This window comes from Phascolarctos cinereus, unplaced genomic scaffold (genome assembly GCF_003287225.1).
Source record: "Phascolarctos cinereus isolate Bilbo 61053 unplaced genomic scaffold, phaCin_HiC Scaffold_5;HRSCAF=322, whole genome shotgun sequence".
Lineage (NCBI taxonomy): Eukaryota > Metazoa > Chordata > Mammalia > Diprotodontia > Phascolarctidae > Phascolarctos > Phascolarctos cinereus.
This window is the reverse complement of record NW_027555958.1, coordinates 407,632,041-407,658,646: the sequence shown is the minus strand read 5'-3', so window position 1 is coordinate 407,658,646 and position 26,606 is coordinate 407,632,041. Positions and strand designations below refer to the sequence as shown.

The window sequence follows — 26,606 nt, the reverse complement described above, 5'->3', positions numbered from 1 at the left end:
AACAAATTTCCAGCCCAAGATAACCTGGATGACTGATCAGAAAGGTGTATCGCACAGGGCTGGGAGTGGAGCGCATCGCGGCCCGCAGCAAACCTGGAGCAGACCTCAGAGGACTGAATCTCGGGTAGCTGTGGAGGTTTCCAGACTCCTCAATCCACCAATGCCAAAGACAACTTAGAAGGTCAATGGGAAAAGTCTGTTTCTGTAGGTGCTGAGAAAGGAAGGCAGGGTTTCAGCTCCATTCCCCAAGAGCCTGACCCTGGGAGGCCAGCTGTTTCCCGAGCTTCCGGCCCACAGACTGAGGGAGAATCCAGTGGCTGATCAGAGAGGGACTGCAGGGATCTCTTTGCCAGTGCTGAGGCAGGAATCTCTTGCTTTGCCTGTGCTTGGATCTGGGCCACAGTTCTGGGCGGCGATGCTGGGGTGAGGAGGAGTGCTGGCTTAGTGGAGCTTGTAGTGATTGTGGAGAGGAGCCCCTCCTCACAGTTACAGGACAGAAAGGAGTACTTATAGTCACAGGCCAGGAAAGGAGTAAACACCTCCCCTTATCATACCACCTTGGAAGAACTGAAAATTTACAGGCCCTACAAGTATCTCTGAAAACAGCTGTACAAACCCCTGAAGCTTGGGACAGTACATTCTCCACATTGGAAGCAGATTCTTACCTTAACAAAGAGTTTAAAACTCAAGTAATTGGCTGGGATCATGAGCAAGCAGCGCAAAAAGAGTCAGACTATATTATCTTACTTTGGTGAAAAAGAAGATCAAAATATACAACCAGAAGAAGACAACAAAGTCAAAGCTCCTACATCCAAAGCCTCCAAGAAAAATATGAATCAGTCCCAGGCCTTGGAAGAGCTCAAAAGGGATTTGAGAAGCAAGTAAGGGAAGTAGAGGAAAAACTGGGAAGAGAAATGAGAGTGATGCAAGAAAATCATGAAAAACAAGTCAACAGCTTGCTAAAGGAGACCCAAAAAAATACTGAAGAAAATAACACCTTAAAAAATAGCCTAACCCAAATGGCAAAAGAGGTCCAAAAAGCCAATGAGGAGAAAAATGCCCTAAAAAAAAAATTGGCCAAATGGAAAAGGAAGTCCAAAAGATTACTGAAGAAAATACTTCCTTAAAAATTAGAATAGAGCAATTGGAAGACAGTGACTTTATGAGAAATCAGACAGTAAACAAATCCAAAAGAATGAAAAATTAGAAAACAATGTGAAATATCTCATTGGAAAAACAACTGACCTGGAAAATAGATCCAGGAGAGAGAATTTAAAAATTATTGGACTATCTGAAAGCCATGATCAAAAAAAGAGCCTAGACATCATCTTTCAAGAAATTATCAAGGAAAACTGCCCTGATATATTAGAACCAGAGGGCAAAATAGAAATTGAAAGAATCCACAGATCTCCTCCTGAAAGAGATCCCCAAAGGAAAACTCCTAGGAATATTGTAGCCAAATTCCAGAGTTCCCAGGTCAAGGAGAAAATATTACAAGCTGCCAGAAGGAAACAATTCAAGTACTGTGGAAACACAATCAGGATAACACAAGATTTAGCAGCTTCTACATTAAAGGACCGCAGGGCATGGAATATAATATTCCAGAGGGCAAAGGAGATAGGATTACAACCAAGAATCACCTACCCAGCAAAACTGAGTATAATCCTTCAGGGGAAAAAATGGTCATTCAGTGAAATAGAGGACTTTCAAGCATTCCTGATGAAAAGACCAGAGCTGAATAGAAAATTTGACTTTCAAATACAGGACTCCAGTGGAACATGAAGAGGTAAACAGGAAAGAGAAATCATAAGAGACTTATTAAGATTGAACTGTTTACATTCCTGCATGGAAAGATGATATTTTAACTCATGAGACCTTTGTCAGTATTAGGGTAGTTGGAGGAAAAAAATTATAGTATGTATATGTAGATAGATAGATAGAGGGCACAGGGTGAGTTGAAGATTAAGGGGTCATATCTGGAGAATAAAATTAAGGGATGAGAGAGGATTATACTGGAGAAGAAAAAGAGAGGTAGAATGGGGTAAATTATCTCACAAAAAAAAACAGAAAAAAAAGTCTCTTACAGTGGAGGGGAAAAGGGGAAGGTGAGAGGGAATGAGGAATCTTATTCTCATAGGATTTGGCTTAAGGAGGAATAACATACACATTCAATTGGGTATGGAAATCTGTCTTACCCTACAGGAAAATAGGGGGAGAAGGGGACAAGAGAGCAGGGGATGATAGAGAGGAGGGCAGATTGGGAAAGGGTAATCAGAAGTAAATACTTCTGAGGAGGGACAGGGTCAAAAGAAAAAAGAATAAATGGGAGGGCAGGATAGGATTAAGGGAAATAGAGTTAGTTTTTCACAACATGTCTACTATGGAGTGTTTTGCATAACTGCACATGTACAACCTATATTGAGTTGCTTGCCTTTTCAATGAGGGTGGGTGGGGAGGGAGGAAGAGAAAATTTGAAACCTAAAGTTTTAAAAACATATGTTTAAAAAAATTTTCACATGCTACTGGGAAATAAAAATACAGGAAATGGGGTACAGAAGTCTATCCTGCCCTACAGGAAAATAGAAGGGGAAGGGATAAGAGAAGGGGAGAGAGATAGAAGAGAGGACAGACTAGGGAAGGGATATTCAGAATGCATGCCATCTTGGGGTGGGGGAGGGAGATGGGGTGAAAATTTGGAACTCAAAAACTTGTGGAAGTGAATGTTGAAAACTAAAAATAAACAAATTTATATTAAAGAGCAAAAAAAAAAAGAAAGAAAGAAAAAGAAAAAAAAAAAGAAAGCCCCATTTGAGTCAGGAGGACCTGAGTTCAAATCAGGCCTCAGACATTTGACACTTACTAGCTGTGTGACCCTGGACAAGTCACTTAACCCCACTGTCTAGCCAAAAACAAAACAAAACAAACAAACAAAAGCCCCATTTATTCCTATGCTTCCTAGTGTTTTTAAAAAGAACTGATGTTATGTTATTAAAAACTTCTGCATTTATTGATGTAATCACAAATTTTTGTTAATATAGTCAATTACGCTGATGGTTTTCCTAATATTGAACTAGCCCTGCATTCTGAGTATAAATTCCAACTGGTCATACCGTATGATCTTTATTATATATTGTAACAATCTCTTCAATAACATTATATTTAATTTTTTTGCATCAATATTCATTAAGGAAATTGGTCTATAGTTTTCTTTCTCTGTGTCTGCTTTCCCTGGTTTAAGTATCAAAACCATATTTGTATCAGAGAAGGAATTGGGTATGACTTTTTCTCTAGCTACTTTCTTGAACAGTTTATATGATACTGGAGTCAAACATTCTTTAAATGTTTGGGAGAATTCACTTATAAATCCATCTCATCCTGAGGTTTTTGTTTTGGGGAGCTTATTTATAGCCTGTTCATTTTTTTTTCTAAAACAGGTTTATTTAAGTATTCTATTTCCTTTTTTGTGAATCTGGAAAATTTATATTTTGTAAATATTCATCCACTTAATTTAGATGGCCAATTTTATTGCATATACTTGGGCAAAATAGCTCTTAATTGCTTTAATTTCATCTTGATTTGGTTGTGCATTTACTCGTTTCATTTTTAATTCCAGTTAACTTGGTTTTCTTCTTTTCTAAAATCAAATTAGCCAATGGTTTATCTACTTTATCATTTTTTTTCATAAAACCAGCTCCTAGTTTTATTAATTTATTTAAACTTTCAACTTTATTAGTCTCCTTTTTGATTTTCATGATTTCTATTTTGGTGTTGGGGAGGGGGGTTTGTTTTTCTAGTTTATTAGTTGCATGCTCAATTCATTAATCTGCTCTTTCTCTCCTTTACTGATCTAACTACTCAGAAACACACAGTTTCTCCTAAACTGCTTTGGCTACATCATGCATTTTGGTACACTGTCTCTTTGTTGTCATTATCTTTAATGAAATGATTGTTTCTATGAGTTGTTCTCTGACCATTCATTTTTCAAAATTTTAAAATTTTTTTCCAGCATGGAAATTTTTGTGAAGGTGTCATGCACAACTGAGAAAAGGATATATACTTTTCTATTCCCGCTCAATATTCTTCAGCCGTTTATACAATCTACATTTTCTAAAATTCTATTCACTTACACCTTTCTTGTTTATTGTAGGGTTAGATTTATCTAGGTCTGAGGGGGGTAAATTGAAGTCCTCCACTAGTATAGTTTTACAGTCTATGTCCTATAATTTAACTAACTTTTCCTTAAAGAATCTGGATGCTATGTCATTTGGTGCTCATATGATCAGTATTGATATTATTTCATTGTCCATGGCACGTGGGGCAATTAGGTGTCACATCAGATAAAGTGCTGGGCCAAGAGTCAGGAAGAGTCATCTTCCTGAGTTCAAATCTAGCCTCAAACACTTACTAGGGACAAGTCACTTAATCCGTTTGCCTCAGTTTCCTCTTCTGTAAAATGAACTGGAGAAAGAAATGGCAAACCACTCCAATATCTTTGCCAAGAAAACCCCAAATAGAGTTGCACACAATTGAAAACTACCAAACAACAATTAAGACATCACTTAGCAAAATGTAGTTTCCCTGATTATCTCTTTTAATTAGGTCTATTTTTGCTTTTGCTTTATCTGAGATGTTAGTTGCTATCCCTGCCTTTTTTACTTTAGCTAAAGCATAATAGATTCTGCTCCAGACCCTTATTTTAATTTTGTGTGTCTTTCCATTTCAAGTGTGTCTTTTATAAAAACATATTGTTAGATTCTGGTTTCTAATCCATTCTGGCCTCCTCTTTTGTTTTATAAGTGAACTCCTCCCATTTATATTCACAGTTATGGTTGTTAACTGTATATTTCCCTCCATTCTATTTTCTTCTATTTATCCTTTTTTACCCTGTTCCCTCTTCAAAAGTCTTGCTTCAGACCACTGCATCCCTTAATCTACTCTCCTTGTCATTCTCTCCCCTCTTTCTTTTAGTCCCTTTCCTCCCACTTCCTGATGGTTGAGATGATTTCTATACCCAACTGTGTGTACAAAGCACACTCTTCCCTTGTTGAACCAGTTCAGATGAGAGTGAGATTCAAGCACTGCTCACTTCTCCTCTATCCTCATGTAAAATTAGGTGTTCAGAAGCTATATGGAGAAAGACAAGACATAAAAAGCTGAAAGCAGTAGCAGGATAGTGCAGTAGGATGAAATCCAGGAGTGGAGCCTTTTGGGAAAAGAAGAAATGGCTGCCCTGGGGGCCCTCCTGAAAGGGAGGATCTGGAAGGTCTCCTCTGTCCACCCTCTTCAATTAGAGGGAGGGAGGGCCCCAGAGACAGGGGATACTTGGAAGAACCTTCTTTATAGGCTTTTTATTTTCCATTGCCACTGGAGAAGCTATTCAACATTATTAAGAATCATAACACTAAATATATTATTATTGAATAATATGTACATGCCTTTTCTCACATTTTTTAGATATTTAGGAATAATCTGGAATTTGTCTTTACATCACTCGCTAGTACTTCCTAGCTGCAGGTCCTAATATCAACACTTTAGACACAGGAAGGTCTCTGTAGGTTTAAAAAGGACAATATAGTTTATAGATTCCTGTGCTATGGGTATAACTTAGAGATGCAAACTAATATATGCATATACCTACCAGAAAAGAGAAATACACCCACACCCACTACAACCACCCACTAAGAAATATCCTATGGTTCAGAGGATTTAGATGATTCAATTACATAAATGCTCTCTTTCTACATAAAGCAAAACATGCCTATTTGACTTCATACAATCCTCTCTTCCCATATGGCGAATCAATTATCACCTCCTTACAGAAGATGAACCCAAGAGAACAATTAGAACTAATTCCTAATACTCAAAAGAATTCCCCTGAAGCTAGCTTTATCCAATAAAATATCTCTTTAAAATAAAAATAAAACACATGCCACTAGAGTACTATAATTGAAAAGGGAATCAATTCAAAACTGTACTCTGTTTAAGTTTAGACTGAGACTGGAGCCCATCCAAGAAATATTATATTTGTGGATTTATAGCACAAAATTATTAAGAGTACTCAGTGCCTGGTGTCTGCTATCCACTGTCTTCACAAACACTGAATGATAAAGACTGATTAAGAATTTTTAAAAGGCATAACTACCACTTGCTGAAATTTGATAATGACAAGAAAACCAAATACCTAGAAAGAACTTTATCCTTTATCATTTGCCATACTAAGGTATATGAAATATATTAGGTCCTTAATAAATGTTTGTTGAATGAATATTATCTTGAAGCTCCTAAAATCACATTATGAATATTATAAACCAAAACTTTATAAAGACTTGAGAAAAACTGGACTTTTAATTTTTAACTAAAAAGCAAATTATAGCCCTCAAAATTTTCTACTCCCTCTCCTATATGTTTAATGCTTTATAGCTATATCTTATATCTTTTGAAATCATTGACTGGATAACTAAAATAAATAATTTTTTTTTTAGGGCAGCTAGGTGACTCTGGTTTGAGGGCCAGGCCTGGAGTCAGAAAGACTCACCTTCCTGAGTTCAAATGTAGCCTCAGACACTAACTAGCTGTGTGACATGGGCAAGTCATTTAACCCTGTTTGCCTCAGTTTCCTCAACTATAAAATGAGATGGAGAAGGAAATGCAAACATTACTTTTTTTAAACTTTTGGTTGAGCTTAATAATTTCTCTAAACTTCTATTTTAGCAGAAATACCTGAAATTTTAAGTTCTGATTAAAAGTTCTGATTTTGACACAAATCAAGAAAGTCTAAAATCATTATCACAAAAAAGATTTTTATTGCATGGATCTTGATTGTTCTCGTCCTCTGAGAATACACCTTTGGGCAGACCATAAATGCAAGAGAAAAATTTAAAATAATTCTTTAAAAAGGAAAAAAAGTTTCCAGTTATTTTCTTGATACTATTCACATTTTAAAAATGTCCTCACATCTACAGAAAAGGAAGCTGGGCAGAAATGAAATTATAAAGAAGGCAAATGTGTATTCATATATTCTCCTTTATCTAAATAACTTTAAGGTCACTAATTTATTTTACAAACATTTATTACCAGAATATGATGCATTGTGCTGGGCTCCAGGAGAAATAAAAGAATCATAGACTCAGGTTTGGAAGTGACCTTAGAGGTCATTTGTATCAAAACTCCTAATAATATCCATGACAGATGAATACGAAACTTCTATTTGAAGACTTCCAGTGATGGAGCTCACTACCTCCTCAGGTATCTTATGTTACTTTTGGTCAGTTTTCATCCTTAGAAGTTTTTCCTTATATCAAAATGAAATCTTTCTCCACAAATCTTTCTGCCTACTGCTTTTAGTTCTGCCCCAAAACAATTTTCTTTCTTCTTATTACAGGTCTGAAAGGAGTTTATAATCTGATGAAGATTATAGACCATGTACGCAAATAATCATAACACAAATTAGAACACTATAATTACACATGTATATAGTACTTTGACTTTGGAGGAAATAAAAGATCATTTTTGGCTGGCGAGATCAAAGAAAGGTTTCATGAATGAAATGCTCTATGAGTCACTAGTCTCCAGAAGGACAGAAACTACGTCTCATCTAAACTTTGTATATTTCCCTACATCCAATACAAAGCCTTTCTCTTTAACACCATGTAACAGTAGAATACAGAAATCTGAAGAATCACATTAATATTCAAGTATTACAAAGTATTTCGACATACATATAGTTTCACAAATGTTCTTAATGTGGGGAGGGTCTATAAATTTTTTTCAACATTTTGATAATTATATTTCAATATAACTGATTTCCTTTGCAATGCTATTTTATTTTATGCATTTAAAAACACTACTCTGAGAAGGGGTTCATAATTTTGACAGGCCACCAAAGCATTCCACAATACCAAAAAAAAAGGTTAACAACACCTGCACTAAAACAAATTACAAGTAAATGTCCGCCCTGTAATTACAATAACTTAAGGTGAAATCCTATCCATCAGTTCTCAAAAACTAAGCATAAAGAGTCAGGTTAGTACTTATAGGGGCCTTCTTGAAAGAAATTTCAAAATATAACCAGAAAGGTGACAGATAAGTCATTTTCTCTAAATTGCTTCACAACTTACAAACCTCTTCCCCATTCCCTCATATCAATCATATACCACATGTAGAATAATTACAACTAAATCCACAGAAGACAAAATTTCCAACAAGGTAAAAATCCTTTATGAATTAATACCTAAGAAACCTGTTATTTAGAGTGCTCATTCAGTGATCCTACATATCCCAGAACAATAACACAATTAAACTCGCAGGTTTGTGAAAAGCCGAACCCTAGGATGAGTACCCGAGTTTCTGTAGTGACTATGCCCTCATCCTGGCTCCACCCTACAAGAAGTAGTAGGTGTTTCTATTTATCCACATGAGTAGAAAAGAGGAGAGGGAAAGGAAAAATTAGGAGGAATGCTAGTATGGACAGCTGCATGGGACTGAAACTTGGCTGAGATGAGGGCCCTTCTCTCAGAGGTTACTCAGAACAGAGACCCATAGCGATAAACCCTGTGCTCCCTTCAAGGGGATATGGCAATCTCATAGCCAAGTCCTGGAAACTACTATCTAGGGAGAGAGAGAAACTGCTAACTAAGGGAGGAGAAACTAGAGAGTGATGGGAGAATTTTTAAAAAGGGGGGAGGGGAGCTGAAATAGCAAAGATATCAAGAGAAAAAGCCTCAATAAAAACCCAGTACTGAAATCTGCTGAAGCAACAGAAAAGATCCTAAAAACCAGAAGACTGATTAATAAATACCTCAAAGAGAATGCAAGGTTTTTTTTTAAAAGATTATAATATGGAGAAAAAGTGAACCAATACTGCCTCATGAAAATAAGAGAGCATGGAACAATAAGAAAATCCAAACTAAAGAAAACATATATTAAACACATTTTTTAAAGACTATAACATAACAACAAAAAAATAGCAATCAATAAAGGGATCATGAAAAAGATACACTTCTAAGTTGAATCTTAATAATGACATTCTGAATAATGATCAAAGAACAAAGCATTAGAAGCAATAACAGTTGTGTGAAAAAGAACAATGATAACATACCAAAATTTCTGGGATACAAATAAAGCAATCCTCAGAGGAGAGCAAATGTTGTTAGGATTTAAAATATACATTAACAAAAGAGAAAAGAAGAGGATTAATAAATAGAATATGCATCTGAAAATTAAAAAAGCAATAAAACAAGTCTAAAATAAGAATAAATTGGGAAAATTTGAAAATAAGAGAAATGAGCAAATGGGAAAACAAACAAAAAAAAATACTACTGAAAAACATAACTAAAAACCGGTTCTCTGAGAAGACTACTGAAATCAATAAATCTTTAAGCTATCTTAACTACAAGGGACAAAATAAAAATTGAATAATGAGAAATCACAACAAAGAAGCCATAAAAATTGTCAGTTACATGTGTACATGGTATGTTTAATATATATGATAAATGTAGGTATGTGTGAATATATACACAATAGCAAAACTGTCTATTCCTAATAAGCAGTAGACTAACTACAAAAATATAAATTGGCTAAATTAAAATAAACATCTGAATCCAATTTCAGAAAAGGAAACTAAAAAAGTTATAAAAGAATTACAAAAAAAAATCTCTGGTCCAAATGATAAGAGTTACATAAAATTTTTAAAGAACAATCAATATCTGCACTACACAAATTCTTCCAAAAGAAGTAAAAAATAAAACACCATCAAATTCCTTAGGATAAATAATAAGGCCTAAAATCAGGGAAAGACAATACCAAAGAAAGAGAGCTATTGACCAATATAATTAATGAATATCTATTCTAAAATTCTAGCAAATAAACTATTGTGATATTTACCAAAAAATTGTGATTAGTAGAACTGACAGGAAATAATTTTTTAAAATTGAATTCAGTAACTCAATACACCTGAAAACACAAATTTTACTTTGGTTCTGAGAACTGTCAATTTGAAAACAATTGCTGGAAAAACTGGACTGCAGTTTGGCCACAACAACAAAATCAGGTGTAGAATATTTCACAAGCAGCTCAAGGTGGATCTGTGAGCTTAATATTAAAAGTCAGACTACACATACTATTTTCTCCCTTTGTTGTTTTCTTTCTCATGACTTTTCCCTTTTGTTCTTATTCTTCTTTCACAACATGCCTAACGTGGAAATGTGTTTCATATAATTGTATATGTATAGCCTATCTCAGATTGCTCACCATCTTGGGAAGAGGGGCGGGAAGGGAGAAAAAAATTTGGAACTCAAAATCTTATAAAAGTTAATGTTGAAAACTATCTTTACGTATAATTGGAAAAAATAAGTGTGGAAAGTGTGGGAAAAAAAGTCAGACTATGAAAAGATTAGAAGAGAACCAGATAAGGTACCTCTCACAGCTATGACTAGGGGACAGATAAGGGAAAAGAGAGTGATATATGAACTGATGCACAATAAGGTAAGAACTACTACACACACACACACACACACACACACACACACACACACACACACACAATATTACAACAATATTACCTGAAAGAACAACAAAACAATTGAAACAATATTGTTAAAGTTTAATGAGCCAGACTGGTTCCAAAGCAGACATATTTAGAAAAATGGATGATTAAAAGTCACCTGTATTTGCCTTTATAATACTTTACAACACTACTAATCCAGTTGTCAGACTTCCAATTACTTCAACTATATAAAACAAAGCCTCTGAGAAGGCAAGGAAGTAGGTGTCACAAAGCCAGGCCACTTAATCAAAAGGGAGTACCATTATCGTCACTAATTCTAGCAATTTAATATTATGTGTAAAACTGGTAATTAAAAGGCTTGGTTACTTGATTTCCTTGGCCAATTTCAACCCTCAAGTAATAGTTAATACAAAATTAAGAGACAAGAAATTTAGGAAAGTCTAAGAATATTAGAACAAGAAGGAAAAGCTAACATCAAGAAGAGAAGACACAGAAGGTACTCCTGCTTCTCAGAGCGCATGCTCCTTACAAGTAGGGATAGTTTCATTCACGTCATTTGTCTTCACTATATTTGTAGCCCCAGTGCTTAGCATAGTGCCTAGTACATAGTAGGCACCTAATAAACGTTTTGCTGAATGAATGTATTAGTTTGTGTCCATCTAAGGTTTTTTAATGCATTCTCTGAATCTTCAATATTTATTTGTCCTGCCTCCCACAGTACCCTGTAGGATCCCTGAGGGACAAAAGTTATGTCATATTTTTGATTTTCAATTCATTCAGGGCCTCCTGGCCCCGATCCTGACTTTCTCTGGACTTCAAAACCATGCCCCTAAAACAAAACAAACAAACCACCATGCAACTTCTACCATAGGCTCATTCTGGAATGTTCCTCAATACTAGAGGCCTCTTCACAAGGTTCACTACCCTTCTCCCATTAGTGAGTAGCCCAATCTGCTTACTTTCATTCCTCTCTGGGCACTGTTCTAGACTTTGTCTGGACATCAAAACCATGGCCCTGGGTAGGACACCTTCAATCCCCTACCCTTCCTGCTTTTCAGCAACCTTTTGTGTTTTAACTTCTCCCATTAGAATGGAAGCTTCTCAAAGGCAGGGGCTGCTTATTTCCTTCCTTCCTTGTTTGTTTCTCTTCTGCACAATGGAAAAATCAAAGAATTTCAGTTTTAGAAAGGACGTTAGATCTTCAAGTGTGACCCTGTGACTGAATCCAAACTTCACGGAATAAATCATTTTATTAAGACTAGATTCTAGTCATATTTCAGCAGGAATGCCAAAATATCTCTAAAAAGAAGCTATTTAACCACCCTTTAAAGGCACCCAATATTTAGGAGCTGACTACTTCTAAAGCAGTCTATTCCACCTTTTTAGGAAACTTTGAGATTTTTATCATCAAAAAAGATAACAAAATCTTAGTATAAATAAAGAGAGGTGTAGTGTCCACGACTGGAGAGGCAAGAGTCCTAACATACGCTGCCTTCGCCAGACCACGTCAATTCTGGGCACCACATTTTAGAAAAGCCTTTACTAAGTTGGAGAGAGTTCCAGAGACAACCAGGATGGCGAAAGGCTCCCACTTCCTCTAAGGATCCAATGCAGGCACTAGTGACATCTGTCCTAGAGAAGACTTGGGGAGAAGTACATGAGAGTTGCACCTTCCCAACTGTTGTTATTCAGCTGTTTTTCAGTCATGTGCAACTCTTCCTGACCTCTATTTGGGTTTTTCTTAGCAGAGATATTGAAGTGGTTTGCCATTTCTTTCTCCAACTTATATTACAGATGAGGAAACTGAGGCAAACAGAGTTAAATGACTTACTTGCCCAGGGTCATACAGCTAATAACTGTGTGAAGCCAGGTATGAACTCAGGAAGGTAAGTCCTCCTGACTCCAGGCCTGGCACTCTAGCCACTGCACCACCTAGATATCCTAGTGTTATACCTATTGAGTGCTTAATGTTTGTTGAATGGAACTGAACATCACATTATAGCCCCTCAAATAGTTATCGTTTTTCCCTCTCATAACCTCTTCTCTTCCCAAGCCTTTACTTTTCCAGAAAAAATGTTGCCAGTTCCTTCTACAAATCATCCTATACCATGATTTCTAGCCATAACACAATCCTGGTTAGCTTCCTCTTCCTAAAATTGAAAATACTTTAGATATCATCTGACAAGTACAGAACACAGTGGGACCATTATTTTCATTCAAGGTAGCACTCCTCTATTCACACAGGTTAAGATCAATGTTGGTATTTTTGCCAACTCTATTAAACTGTTGACTCCTATACAGGTTGTGGTCTTCTACGACTCCCAGGTCTTTTTCACACAATTATTTAATCATGCTTCATCCCTCTTGGATTTGCATTACTGAGTATTGTATCCCAAGTATAAAAATTTACATTTATTCCCAGCCAAATTTAAGTTCAATATACATAAGTTTTGAAATCTGAATATTTTGAGCTCCTTAAGTGAAAGAAATGTTTAGTTTATGTCTTCATATCTCCAAAGCCTAGAATATAGTAGATACTAAATAATTTCAACTTTTGAACAGAACTATATCTAGTAACTTCATCTAATTAAATTAAGCTCACAACTATAATTATTTGCTAAAGCTATAGCTGACTAATGATCTTTTATCCATTACTAAATGTTTTCTCTATTAATTCAATTACACTATTTAGGAGACGGAACTATATAATCTCTATGGTCCTTTCTAGCTCTCAACATCATGAATATATTGATAAGCATCCTTCCAAATGAAGAGAAAGGACAAGTATGGAATAAAAGTGGGCATGAGGGAAGATAAACCAAAAGTAAAATTTTGCCCCAGTATAACTCTAGGGACATGATAGTACTAACTAATAAATTAACTTTTTCAGGTGAAATGGTACAAAGGGAAAAAGGTTATTTGCCAAAACAACTGAGAACACAAAACAGAACCACATAAAATTTACCCAAATACCCCCATTTCATCCTTCCTTACCTGACAGTTAATGTCAGCTGTATATTGTAGTAGAACTGTTACTAGGTCCTTATGTCCTCGGTCACATGCCCAATGTAGTAGAGCTCTCCCCTAAAAATTCAGAAAAAAGAAAAAATACTTGAGCATAATCAATAAAACAAAATTAAAAGAACCAGTCTATCCTGGGTCCTCCAAAATGCAGGCTATTCTATACTGGACTGAACAATAGAAAAAAAATCAGATTTTCTTTGTATTTTGGCACATTTAATGTTATGGAATTTATTCAAGAGTAATTAGTAAATAGTGATTTAATAGTATTCAGTAAACAAGGATTTATTAAGAGTTTACTATGTGCTAAGTACTGGAGAAACAAAGGCAAAAACAGATCCTGCTCTAAGGGAGCTCAAATTCTAACGTGTAAGACAACATATAAATACTACACACACACACACACACACACACACACACACACACACACACACACAGAGTAGATAGGAGGTAATCTGAGAGGGGATGACATTAGCAATTGGGGTGACTAGGAAGGGCTAGTACAGAAGGCAGAGACTATGTAATGTTCAAGAAATATCAAGTAGGCCAGTGTAAATGGATCATAACATACATGGAGGGTATGAGAGTGACTTTCTTGAGGTCACAGTATGTATCTTTGCTTTTGCCTTTCTACTTTGTATCCCTAGCACTTAGAACAGTTTAGGAACTGTTCTAACTCAGTGTATAGTAAGGAAGGATTTAATAACTGCTTGTTTGTTATTTGAGAAGGGGTCAGGATATGAAGAGCTTTAAATGTCAAATAGAGAAGTTTATATTTGCTCCTCCTGGAGGTAATAGGGTACCACTAGAGCTCAACAGAGGAAAGGAATAAATCTAATGGCCTTTGCTCAGTCTTTATTCTTCCTGACTTCTCTTGTAATCTCTGACACTGCTGATTACCTTCTCCTCTAGAATAATCTCTTTCCTAGGTTCTTGTTACACTGCTCTCTCCTGGTTCTGACCCTACCTGACCGACCACCTCCAGGTTCTTTCAATTGATTTTCATCAGGTTATGCTCATTAACTGTTGGCATCCTCTAAGACTTTTTGTTGGGCCTCCTCTCTTCTTCAAGTAGTATCTTTCTTGGTAATTGGATCAGCTACCATGGGTTCAACTATCATCTCTATGCAGATGTTTCCGAGATCTCTGTATCTAGCATTAATCTCTCTCCTGAACTGGTCATGCATCACCAACTTCCTCTTAGAATTCTTCAACTGGATTATTATAGGCATCCCTAACTCAACTTGTTCAAAACAGAACTCATTATCTTTTCCCCAAAACCACAAGGATACCACCTTCAACCCAGGCCCACAACCTCAGTGTCATCCTCAACTCCTCACTTTAACTCACCTCACATATCTGATCTGTGGCCAAAACTTGGTGTTTCTATCCTTGAAGCATCTCTCATATAAATTCCCTTCTTTCCACCCACACAGGCATTACCTTGGTTCAGGCAACGGTTCTCTTGTTGGTCTCTGTGCTTCAAGTCTTTCCTCCCACTCCAATATATCCTCCACTCAGGCCAAAGTGATTTTTTTTTTCAAATATAAGTCTCAACACGTACCCCTCTACTCAATAAATTCCAGTGGCTCCTCATTTTATCGAGGATCAAATATAAAATCCTTTTTGGTATTTAAAGGCCTTCACAACCTCGCCCCTTAAAATCTTTGCAGTCTTCTTACATTTTATCTCCCTCTTCAACTTCTACAATTCAGCTCCACTGGGCTACTTGCTATTTCTCAGACGTGATATTCCATCTGCTGACAATGCATTTGCACTGGCAACCATCTACGCCTGGAAGTTCTCCCTTCTCAACACTGCCTCCCAGTTTCCTTAGATTGTTCAGTGACTCAACTCAAATTGTACTTTCCATCTTCTGAAGGAGGATGCTTCTGGTTACTGTTCCATCTCTTCCCCCTTCATCCAATGTGACAGCTAATCCCTTCCCTTTAAAATTGCCCTCCATTTAGATTGTATATATCTATACACATACATAGTTATTTGTATATTGTCAATCCCATTAGAATATGAAATCAGTGACTCTACTGCAATTTTTGTATCCTGATTACTAAGCACAATGACTTGCACATAGTAAAAGTGTTGCTTAGAAAGGAATGAAAACATGGGTGAGAAGACATGCCCCTCCTTAAAATGGAAGTTAAGGACTTGTTATGCTCTCTCCTTTCCAAAATAAGAATTATATGCAAGACAGAAAGCAATTTCAGCTGTCTCCAGTCCAGGACACCAAAAATCCAAATGAGGTAAAAACCATATGAACTACAAATATGAAGACTAATGATCCCGAACCCCTAATTTGTTCACTCAGCATCTCCTCTCCCTACAACTAACAACAAATATATGCAACTACAACATTTGACAGTAAGTACAGGAGTACAGAAAGGATGCCCACTCTTCCCACTATTATTTGATAGAATTACAGAAATGCTAGCTATAGCAATAAGACAGGAGAAAGAAATTAAAGGCATGAAAATAGGTCAAGAGGAGATAAAACTATCCTTATTTGCTGATGACATGACACTTTACTTAGAAAATGTTTCAGAATCTGAAAAGATACTAATTGAGACAATGAATACTTTTAACAAAGTTGTAGGCTACAAAATGAATACTCCAAAATCAATTGTTCTATATAATGATGACAAAATCCAAAAGGTAACAATAGAAAGGTAAAAACCATTCCAAATAACTATAAAGTACATAAAATATCTTGGCTCAATTTACCAAAGCGTAGAAAATACTTGAATAGATTCATTTACAAAATAATTCTTAAAGAAATACAAGAGTAACTTAAAAAGCTGGAGTAATATTTAATATTCCTGGCTGGACCACACCAATATAATAAAAATGACAATGTAATCAAAGTTAATTTATAATTTTAATGCTCTGCCAATAAAATTACCAATGGGATACTTTACAGAACTTGATTAAAAAAAAATAAGAAAATTCATATAAAAAAATAGAATATCAAGGGAAATGATGCCAAATGGTAAGGACAAAAGGTAAATAGCACTTCCAGACCTCAAACTATAAATTAAAACAGCAGTCATCAAAACCATCTGTTATTGGTTTAAAGCAAATAGAAAGGTAACATCAATGGAACAGACTGGATGAGGAAGAATCAGAAACAACAGTACTTTAACCCATTTTTCAATAAACCAGAAAATACAAATTGCTTAAGAAAGAACTCCATGTTTAAAAAAAAATGCTAGGAAAACTGTCAAGCAGAAATTGGATTTAGACTAACACCTTCAATCATATTCCATAATACATGTTCTTAATTTTAACGATTATACTATTTTTTTTAATGAGAAGAAAAGCATTTAACCTTTCACAGCTATGGGTAGGAGATACATTCTTAACCAAACAAGATATAGAAGTAATTACAAAACAAGAAAATAAATAACTTTATATGAATCTTAAAAGCTTCTACATAAACAAAATTAATACATCTAGGATAAAAAGGAAAACAACCGAATGGCAGGAAAAAAAACTTTCAATAAAATTTCTCTCATAAGGGTTGAGAATCCAAGATTTATAAAAAATAACTACATAGAAGACCAAAAGCCACTCTTTAATAGCTAATTGGCCAAAGGACAGAAATGGTTCTCAAAAGAATTTAAAGGATTCACAATCACATGAAAGAATGCTCCACATCACAATTAGTAAGAGAAATGCAAATAAAAACAATCTTGGGATTTTAACTCACACTCTGAAAGTTGGCAAAAATGACAATGAATGAGAACAGTCAATGTTGGAAGGATTGTGGGAAGAGAAGAACACCAGCACATTGTTGGTGGCTCTGTTTAAATCAGTACAATCATTTTGGAAAACAAATCAGAATTATGCAACTATGGTGGCTAGAACGTAGATACATCTTGACCCACAGATTCCATTATTATTAGGTCTATATCCCAAGGAAGCCATTTATAAAAATAAAATTACTATTTCTCTAACTTTTTTGTTTATAGCAGCAGGATTTTTTGGGGTTTTTTTGGTGATATCAAAGAAGTGGATACAGAGTAGATGTCTATCAGTAACAAATTGTGGTACATGAATGTAATGGAATATCACTCAGTTATAATAAATTAAGAAAGTTATGAAACCAGAAAAGCAAGGAGAGATCTATATGAACTGATACATAGTGGAGTAAGCAGAACCAAAAAAACAAGATATACAATGACACAATGACTACCTAGATGCAGCTAGGTATCAAAGAACACTGGACCAGGAGCTGGAAGACCTGAAATTTTGACTAGCTATGTGACTCTAAGGAACATACTTAAACTTCCATTAGTCTCAGTTTCCTCATCTGTACAATAAAAATAATACCTCCCAGGGTTGTTGTGAGGATAAAATAAGATATCTGGAAAAGTACTTCATGAAACTTAAAGATCTATATAAATGCCAGCTTTTATTATTAACAAAATGTGCAAAATTCTAGGAAAAGTCACATATGTGCAGTTAGATGAAACTGTGGATACAGAGTTGAGCTTGGGAGTTGAAAAATCCTGAATAAAATTCTGCCTCACTGACTAGCTGTGTGACTTCAACCAAGAAACTTAACCTCTTTCTATCTCAGTTTCCTAATCTGTAAAATGTCTAATAATAGCCCCTATCTCCCAAGGATGTTGTAAGGATTAAATGAGGTATTTTAAATAAAGTGCCCTAAAATTCTTAAAGTGTTATATAACCCTCTGCCAAAGTGAGAATTCCACAAATGTAGTGCATTGAACATATTTTTAGTTTTTTTTTAATGCATTGTTCATTATGCTGATTTTTTCCCCTTTTCTTTCTTTTTTTAAAAAAATACTATGTTAAGGAGCAGCTAGGTGGCACAGTGGATAGAGCTCTGGCCTTGGAGTCAGGAGGACCTGCGTTCAAATATGGCCTGAGACACTTAACTTTTACTAGCTGTGTGACCTTGTGCAAGTCACTTAACCCTGACTGCCTCACTCCCAAAAAAAATAAATAAATAAAAATACTCTATTATACAGAATGGCTTTCTGGAAGGAGAAAAGGAAAGAATACTGGGGTAAATTATGGTGATATTAAAAAAAGGCATAAATAGCTTATTTTTAAAAAAACTAAGAGGTATATGAAGAAATTAGATGATCATAAAATTCAACTGAGATCAAAATTTAACTAGATAAACTCATTCATTTACATAACAAACACTCCAGCACCTTGACATTCCAATTTCATACTCCAAAACTCTTTGAAAAGAGCTACATTTATATAATTTGCAAGCGTTTTAAAGGGGGCAGGTACCAGCACAGGCTACTTCTAAACATGGATAGACTATAAATGTTTAACCAATCAGAGAAAACTAGGATATCTGACAGTTTGACCATTGTTGTCTACCACAAACACTATTATTAATGTAACTGCCCTAATAATGATGCCAATCCTATTGTATTATAAAATGGAATCTAAGTTTAGTTAATGTGAAAAATCTCACCGTAATGAAAAAGTAAACAGAATATTAATAACCTAGGACCTATCTGATGAAATGACTGACATGTTGTAGCACTGTTTTTAAGAAAGGTTGATGTGACAATGCTGTCATGTTTAAAGAATGTAATATTTTTCCACATTAAATTTTAAGCCCTAAATTATGGGATTTTAGAAAAGATTAAGGAACTACAGGATGTTCCCTGGATAGCATTACAATACAGAAGTCCTTCTCAAGAGCTCTCCTTTGTTTTTTTTTTCATTCAAACCCTTCCTACCAAATTAAAGGAGGATCCAATTTTAACAACTACATACAAGAGTGCTACAACTTAAGACTCAATTTTCTTGTGCTTTCACTTAATGCTTGACTGATTTCTCATTTATCTCTATTTACTTTCCAATAAAACACCACAAAATCCAAAATGGAAAGGAATACATATTTCTATAAAAAATTTTTTTCTCAGAATAAAAAGACACAATCATTTTTTGTTCAGAACTACCAAGATTAAATGGTCAAGACAAAGTGTATGCAAAAACTCCCAAAGAAACATTTTGCTGTTGTGACTAGGTACCAAAGAACATTTTCTTTTATTAATATTCCTATAGCTTGCTTCTATTACAGCTAATTGTTCAGTTATTCTGAGTACTAACTCTAAAAACTTCCAAAGAAATAATTACATCCTTTAATGAGTAGTTCTAAAACATTCCAATGAACTAGAGGGTATTTTATAAATTGATAATGTTTTACATCTCTTTAAGTGAAAAGAATCCAGTAAAATTCCAACTTAGAAGGCACTATATGGTCTCTATCACTTTCAGTTCCAATTTTCAAGTGTATATTTTATAGCTGCTAAATTAAACTATTAACATGAATTACAATAATATCTAACATGTTGCATCATATTATATATTAAGATACTTATCAGATTTATTATTTTAGTTAAGAAACCATAACATAACTTGTACTTTTTACAAAAACAAAACAAAAAACATACAGTACATTCCCTAAGTTCTTAATAAACATCTGCTAAGGTTCTCTGTTATTAACTATAAAATGTAAAAAGGTTAAGATAAGAAACGCTAGCTCATAAATCTTTAGGAACTACTATAAGGAAGTAGACAAGCAACTCATTTTACTGTTAATAGGAGTTATATGTTAAATTTCCCATATGCAGTGCCAAAAATTTACTTTAGGGGAAACACCTATGACTGGACCTTACTAGTGATTTTCATTTTGGATATTTTTTCCTGAACAGTGGCACATATATAACATTGTTTGAAGTATGATGATGTGCTTCAGACATTTGCACTAAGCTTTTTAACACACATTTTGACCCAATGTGTAATTAATTTTTGTAACACATTATTTTAATGGTGCACTAATTAACCTTGAATGAGAACGAATTCTTGGACAATGACTTTCTGTAGGAGCTCTGGAAGATATCCACATTAGTACTTGTTAAAGGTTTTTTACATAGTATTATGCAAGCCCAAAAGCAAGCAAAAAAAAAATTTTAGCAAAAATTTTAATACTTCATACATTTAGCAACTAGATCATTTAAACAAACCACAAAAGGTCCCAATTGTTTTGTTACAGCACATTCCATCTTATTATAAAAAGAGAAAATCTACAAACTTCAGTGAGCTGGTATACAAAGTGCTACTGGTCTGAACACCACAGATTTTAACCAAATGGGCAAAACAGTAAATAGAGCTGCTAGTACTTATTTGCATAATGATTTTCATGTAATTTTTGTACATCTATGTAAACCAATCCATTATCAATTCTGAAATTAAAGTTTTATTGCTGCTAACTAAAATCTAGATCAGTTTTGCTTTTTCTCTATTCCCTTTTATTTATCCACAATAAGCATTTAAGGAATAGGGGTGAAAAAATCAAAGAACAGGAAAAAAAATGAAAGAAGACCTTTAAAAATCTTTACTGGACAATCAGCAGACCAAATGTAGCACTTAGAGATCTCCAAATACATTTTCAGCACAGCAAAGTAAAATTAAAAGAATTATCACCTATTAACAAAGGCTGTTAGTTAATACTGACCTACCTTAAACAGATAAATGACTTAAAAGTGCTTTGAAAGTTCAGGGAGCTAGCTACCCTGTTAAGTGGTATTACTTACATGCTTTCTAGAAAGTAAAAATTAGTCCTTCATATTTAAGGTGTTGCTTGTAACAATCCTTTACCTTGAAGCCAGTTATGTGTGTATGGATATATAATATGTAACACTATATATATAAATAAATATATATATATATATATGATGGTTTTAATTTTTAAAATGTAGTTCAATTTGAAAAGTTACCCTTAATATTTCAGTTAGTTGTGCCCAACCAGGAAAAGTCATTAATTTAAATGACCCAATCTCAGAAAAAGAAACAGAAAGCTATAAATGAAGTACCAAAGGTGCGGGGGAGGGGGGGATGACCCACAGGGGCAGGGCAGGTTATAGATTTGCAAGCAAATTCTATCAAACATTCAAAAAACAATTAATTTCAATATTGTATGAATTGTTTACAAAAATAATAATAGAAGAGATACTACCAAATTCTTTCTTTGGTACAAATATAGTATTGATATCTAAACCAAGGACCAACCCAAACTACAGACCAATATTCTGAATGTTAATGTAAACATTTTGAATTAAATATTAACAGAAGCCATAGCAACGTATCAAAAAGATTATGCACTTTGACTAGGTTAGCTTTATACTAGAAATACAGATTTGGTTCAAAATTAAGAAAACTATAAGCATAACAGACTATGTTGATAACAAAAAACCATGATTATATCAATAAATACAAAGAAAGCTTCTGACAAAATGCAACACACATTTCTATTAATGCACTAAGAATAAAAAAATAAACAGACTTTTCCTTAATATGGTAGGCAGTATCATACATAGAGGGAATAAAACAAAGGCCTTTCTAACAAGAGCAGAAGTAAAAGCAAGGATTCCATTATTACCATTATTATTTAATATATGGCTAAAATACTGACTATAACAATAAGGAAGGAAAAAACACTGAAGGAATAAACATGGACAAAGTGGAAACAAGATTATTGTTACTGGAGATCTTATGATGGTTCACTTAAAAAACCCTAGCAAATCAACTAACACACTTAACAATTATTAAATTCAGCAAAGTTGTATGTAAAACAAACACACACAAATCATTAGCACTTCTGTCAATTACCAACAAAATCTATTAGTAAGAAAGAAAAAGATAACTACAGAATACATAAAATACATTTAAAAAAATTTTTTAGGGGCGGAGGCAAGATGACAGAGTAAAAGCAGTGACTTGCTTAAGTTCTCCCCTAAACTCCTCCAAATACCTGTAAAAAATGGCTCTAAACAAATTCTAGAGCAGCAGAACCCACCAAAAGACAGAGTGAAACAAATCTCCAGCCCAAGACAACCTAGATGGTTGTTAGAAAGGTGTATTGTACTAGGCGGGAAGAGGAACACAGTTCAGCATGGGCACACAGGCAAAGACCAGGCCTCAGTGAACCTGGAGTAGGCCTCAGGGGATTGAATCACGGGCAGCTGTGGCACTTTCCAGACTTCTCAACCAACAAACACCAAAGACAACTTAGAAGGTCAGTAGGAAAGGACCTTGGTGAGAAAAAAGCAAGGTTGGGCCCCAGCCCTGGTGTAGGCCCAGGATGGAGGCGGCGGCTGCTTTGGGAGCTCGGCCCACAGACAGAGGGGGAATCGGGTGGCTGATTAGAGGTGGATTACAGGGATCTCTTTGCTGGTCCTGAGACAGGATTCTCTTCTATTGTCTGTGCTTGGATCTGGGTCACAGTTCTGGGTGGCAGTCCTGGGGCAAGGAGGAGTGCTGGTGTGGTAGAGCTTGTAGTGGCAGTAAGAGAGAATCCTCCTCACAGTTCCAAGGCAGAAAAGAGTGCTTGTGGTCACTCACAGACCAGAGCACAGGCCAGGTCCCTTATCATACCACATTGGAAGAACTAAAAATTTACAGGTCCATAGAAGAAGTATCTCTGAAAACAGCTGCACAAAACCCCCAAAGCTTGGGACACTACATTCTCCACAGTGGAAGCAGACCCCTACCTTAACAAAGAGTTTAAAACTCAAGTAATTGGCTGGGATCATGGCCGAACTGAGCAAAAAAAAAAAAAAAGTCAGACCACAGAATCTTTCTTTGGTGACAAAGAAGATAAAAACACACAACCAGAAGAGGACAACAAAGTCACCCAAAGCCTCCAAGAAAAATATGAATCAGTCCCAGGCCTTGGAAGAGCTCAGAAAGGATTTTGAGAACCAAGTAAAAGAAGTAGAGAAAAAACTGGGAAGAGAAATGACAGTGATGCAAGAAAATCATGAAAAACAAGTCAACAGCTTGCTAAAGAAGACTCAAAAAAAAATACTGAAGAAAATGACACCTTAAAAAATAGCCTAACCGAAATGGCAAAAGAGGTCCAAAAAGACAATGAGGAGAAAAATGCCCTGAAAAGCAGAACTAACCAAATGGAAAAGGAATTCAAAAAGCTCACTGAAGAAAATACTGCCTTAAAAATTAGAATGGAGCAACTGGAAGCTAGTGACTTTATGAGAAATCAAGACATTGTAAAACAAAACCAAAAGAATGAAAAAACAGAAAACAATGTGAGATATCTCATTGGAAAAACAAATGACCTAGAAAACAGATTCAGGAGAGATCATCTAAAAATAACTGGACTATCTGAAAGCCATGATCAAAAAAGGACCTAGACATCATCTTTCAAGAAATTATCAAGGAAAACTGCCCTGATATTCTAGAACCAGAGGGTAAAACAGAAATGGAAAGAATCCACAGATCACCTCCTGAAAGAGATCCCCAAAGGAAAACTCCTAGGAATATTGTAGCCAAATTCCAGAGTTCCCAGGTCAAGGAGAAAATATTACAAGCAGCCAGAAAGAAACTATTCAAGTATTGTGCAAACACAATCAGGATAACACAGGATTTTGCAGCTTCTACGTTAAGGGACTGCAGGGCTTGGAATATGATATTCCAAAGGGCAAAAGAGATAGTATTATAGCTAAGAATCACCTATCCAGCAAAACTGAGTACAATCCTTCAGGGGAAAAAATGGAAATTCAGTGAAATAGAAGACTTTCAAGCATTCTTGATGAAAAGACCAGAGTTAAATAGAAAATTTGACTTTCAAAATACAAGACTCAAGAGAAATATGAAGAGATAAACAGGAAAGAGAAATCATAAGAGATTTATTAAGGTTGAACTGTTAACATTCCTACACGGAAAGATGATATTTATAACTCACGAGACCTTTGTCAGTATTAGGGTAGTTGGAGGGGGAAAAAATTATATATATATATTATATATAGATAGATATACATAGATTGATAGAGGGCACAGAGTGAGTTGAAGATGAATGGGTGATATCTGGAGAATAAAATTAAGGAGTGAGAGAGGACAACACTGGGAAGGGAAAGGGAGAGGTAGAATAGGGTAAATTATCTCACCTAAAACAGATAAAAAAGGCTTTTACAGTGGAAGGGAAGTGGGGGAAGGTGAGAGGGTATGAGTGAATCTTATTCTCATCAGATTTGGCTTAAGGAGGGAATAACACACACTCAATTGGGTATGGAAAGCTATCTTACCCTATAGGAAAATAGGGGGGAAGAGAATAAGAGACTGGGGAGATGATAGAGGGGATGGCAGACTGGGGAAGGGGGCAATCAGAAGCAAACACTTCTGAGGAGGGACAGGGTCAAATGAGAGAATAGGATAAATGGGAGGCGGGATAGGATGAAGGGAAATAAGTTAGTTTTCCACAGCATGACTACTATGGACCGTGTTTTGCATGACTACACAAGTATAACCTGTATCGAGTTGCTTGCCTTCTCAATGAGGGTGGGTGGGGAGGGAGAAAGGGAGAAAATTTGGAACCCAAAGTTTTAAAAACAAATGTTAAAAAATTGTTTTCACATGCAACTGGGAAATAAAATACAAAGGCAAAGGGGTTTAGAAATCTATCCTGCCCTACAGGAAAATAGAAGAGGAAGGGAATAAGAGAAAGGGGGGGAGATAGAAGGGAGGGCAGATTAGGGGAAAGGGTATTCAGAATGCATGCTGTCTTGTGGCTGGGGGAGGGATGAGATGGGGAGAAAATGTGGAACTCAAAATCTTGTGGAAGTGAATGTTGAAAACTAAAAATAAATGAATTAATGAATCTTTAAAAAATTTGTTTTTACATGTAATTGGGGGAAAAAAATACATTCTTAGAAGTATATAAATGATGGGCAGCTAGGTGGTACAGTTGATAGCACCAGCCCTGGAATCAGGAGGATCTGAGTTCATATTTGGCCTCAGATACTTGACACTAGCTGTATGACTCTAAGCAAGTCACTTAACCCCAACTGCCTCGCCAAAAAAAAAAAAAAGTATATAAATGAAGAAACACACACAGAGGAACTTTATGAATACAACTACAAAATATTACTTATAGAAATAAAAGACATACAAATTATTGAGGAACTATTAATTGGTTATGGATAGGCAATGCCTATATAATAAAAATGACAATACTATCTAAGTAATTTACTTAATGCCATACCAATCAACTACCAAAGGATTACTTTATTGAAACAGACAACATAATAATGAAGTTAATGAAACAAAATGTCAAGAATTTCAAGGGATATAATGAAAAAAGTGAGAAGAAAGGAGGCCTGTCCATGTCAGATTTCAAATTATACTACAAATCAGTAATCTTCAAAATCATCGAGTACTGTTTAAAAGATGGATAGGTCAATCAGTGCAACAAATTACATACACAACATATCAAAGCAAACAAACTCAAGTGGCCAAGTATTTGAAAAATCCAAAGAACCTACCTAGTGGGACAAGTACTCACTAACTCCAAAGCAAACAAACAAAACCATACTAGGAAAAATAGGAAGCAACCTGGTACAAATTAGGTTTAGAACAATAATACCCTATTATCATTTACCAAGATAAATACCAAATATGTGGCTTAGACACAAAAAGTTACATTATAAAACAAATTAGAAAAGCAAGGAAGAATTATCTTTCAGATCAGGATGGGAAAGATTTCATGACCAAACAAGGTACAGAGATGATCAAAGATAAAATAGGCAATTGTGATTACATAAAATTAAAATGCCTTCACATAAATAAAATCAATGACATTAAAATTTGAAAGGAAGTGGTAAATGGGAAAATTCTTTGCATTATGATTTTCTAATAAAGGTCTAATTTCCAAGATATATAATGACCTAATTCAAATACATACATATACACATACACACATATATATAAAAATCACAACCATTTTTCAATAAATAGCTTAATAATATGAAAAGTCAGCTTTCAAAGGAAGAAACCCAAATTATCAGCCGCCCTTGCAAGAAAGGATCCAAATCTTTAATAATTAGAGAAATGCAAATTAAGCCAACTCTGAGGTTCCATCTTACTTCCATCAGACTGGAAAAGATGATCGCCCCCCAAAATGATAAATACTGAAGAGACTGCAGGATGATTCACATATCAGTGCACTGCTGGTGAAGCTAAGAATTGGTCCAGCAGTTCTGGAAAGTATCTAGAA

General features: G+C 35.2%; 1 protein-coding gene across 1 annotated transcript in view; it reads right to left on the bottom strand.

Moving 5' to 3' along the window:
• Positions 1 to 26,606, bottom strand: part of ACBD6 (acyl-CoA binding domain containing 6) — a 226,752-nt gene that overhangs the window by 106,731 nt on the left and 93,415 nt on the right. The window contains 1 exon segment of the mRNA XM_020984281.2: positions 13,499 to 13,588. Within this exon segment, the coding sequence (XP_020839940.2) occupies positions 13,499 to 13,588 (90 nt within the window).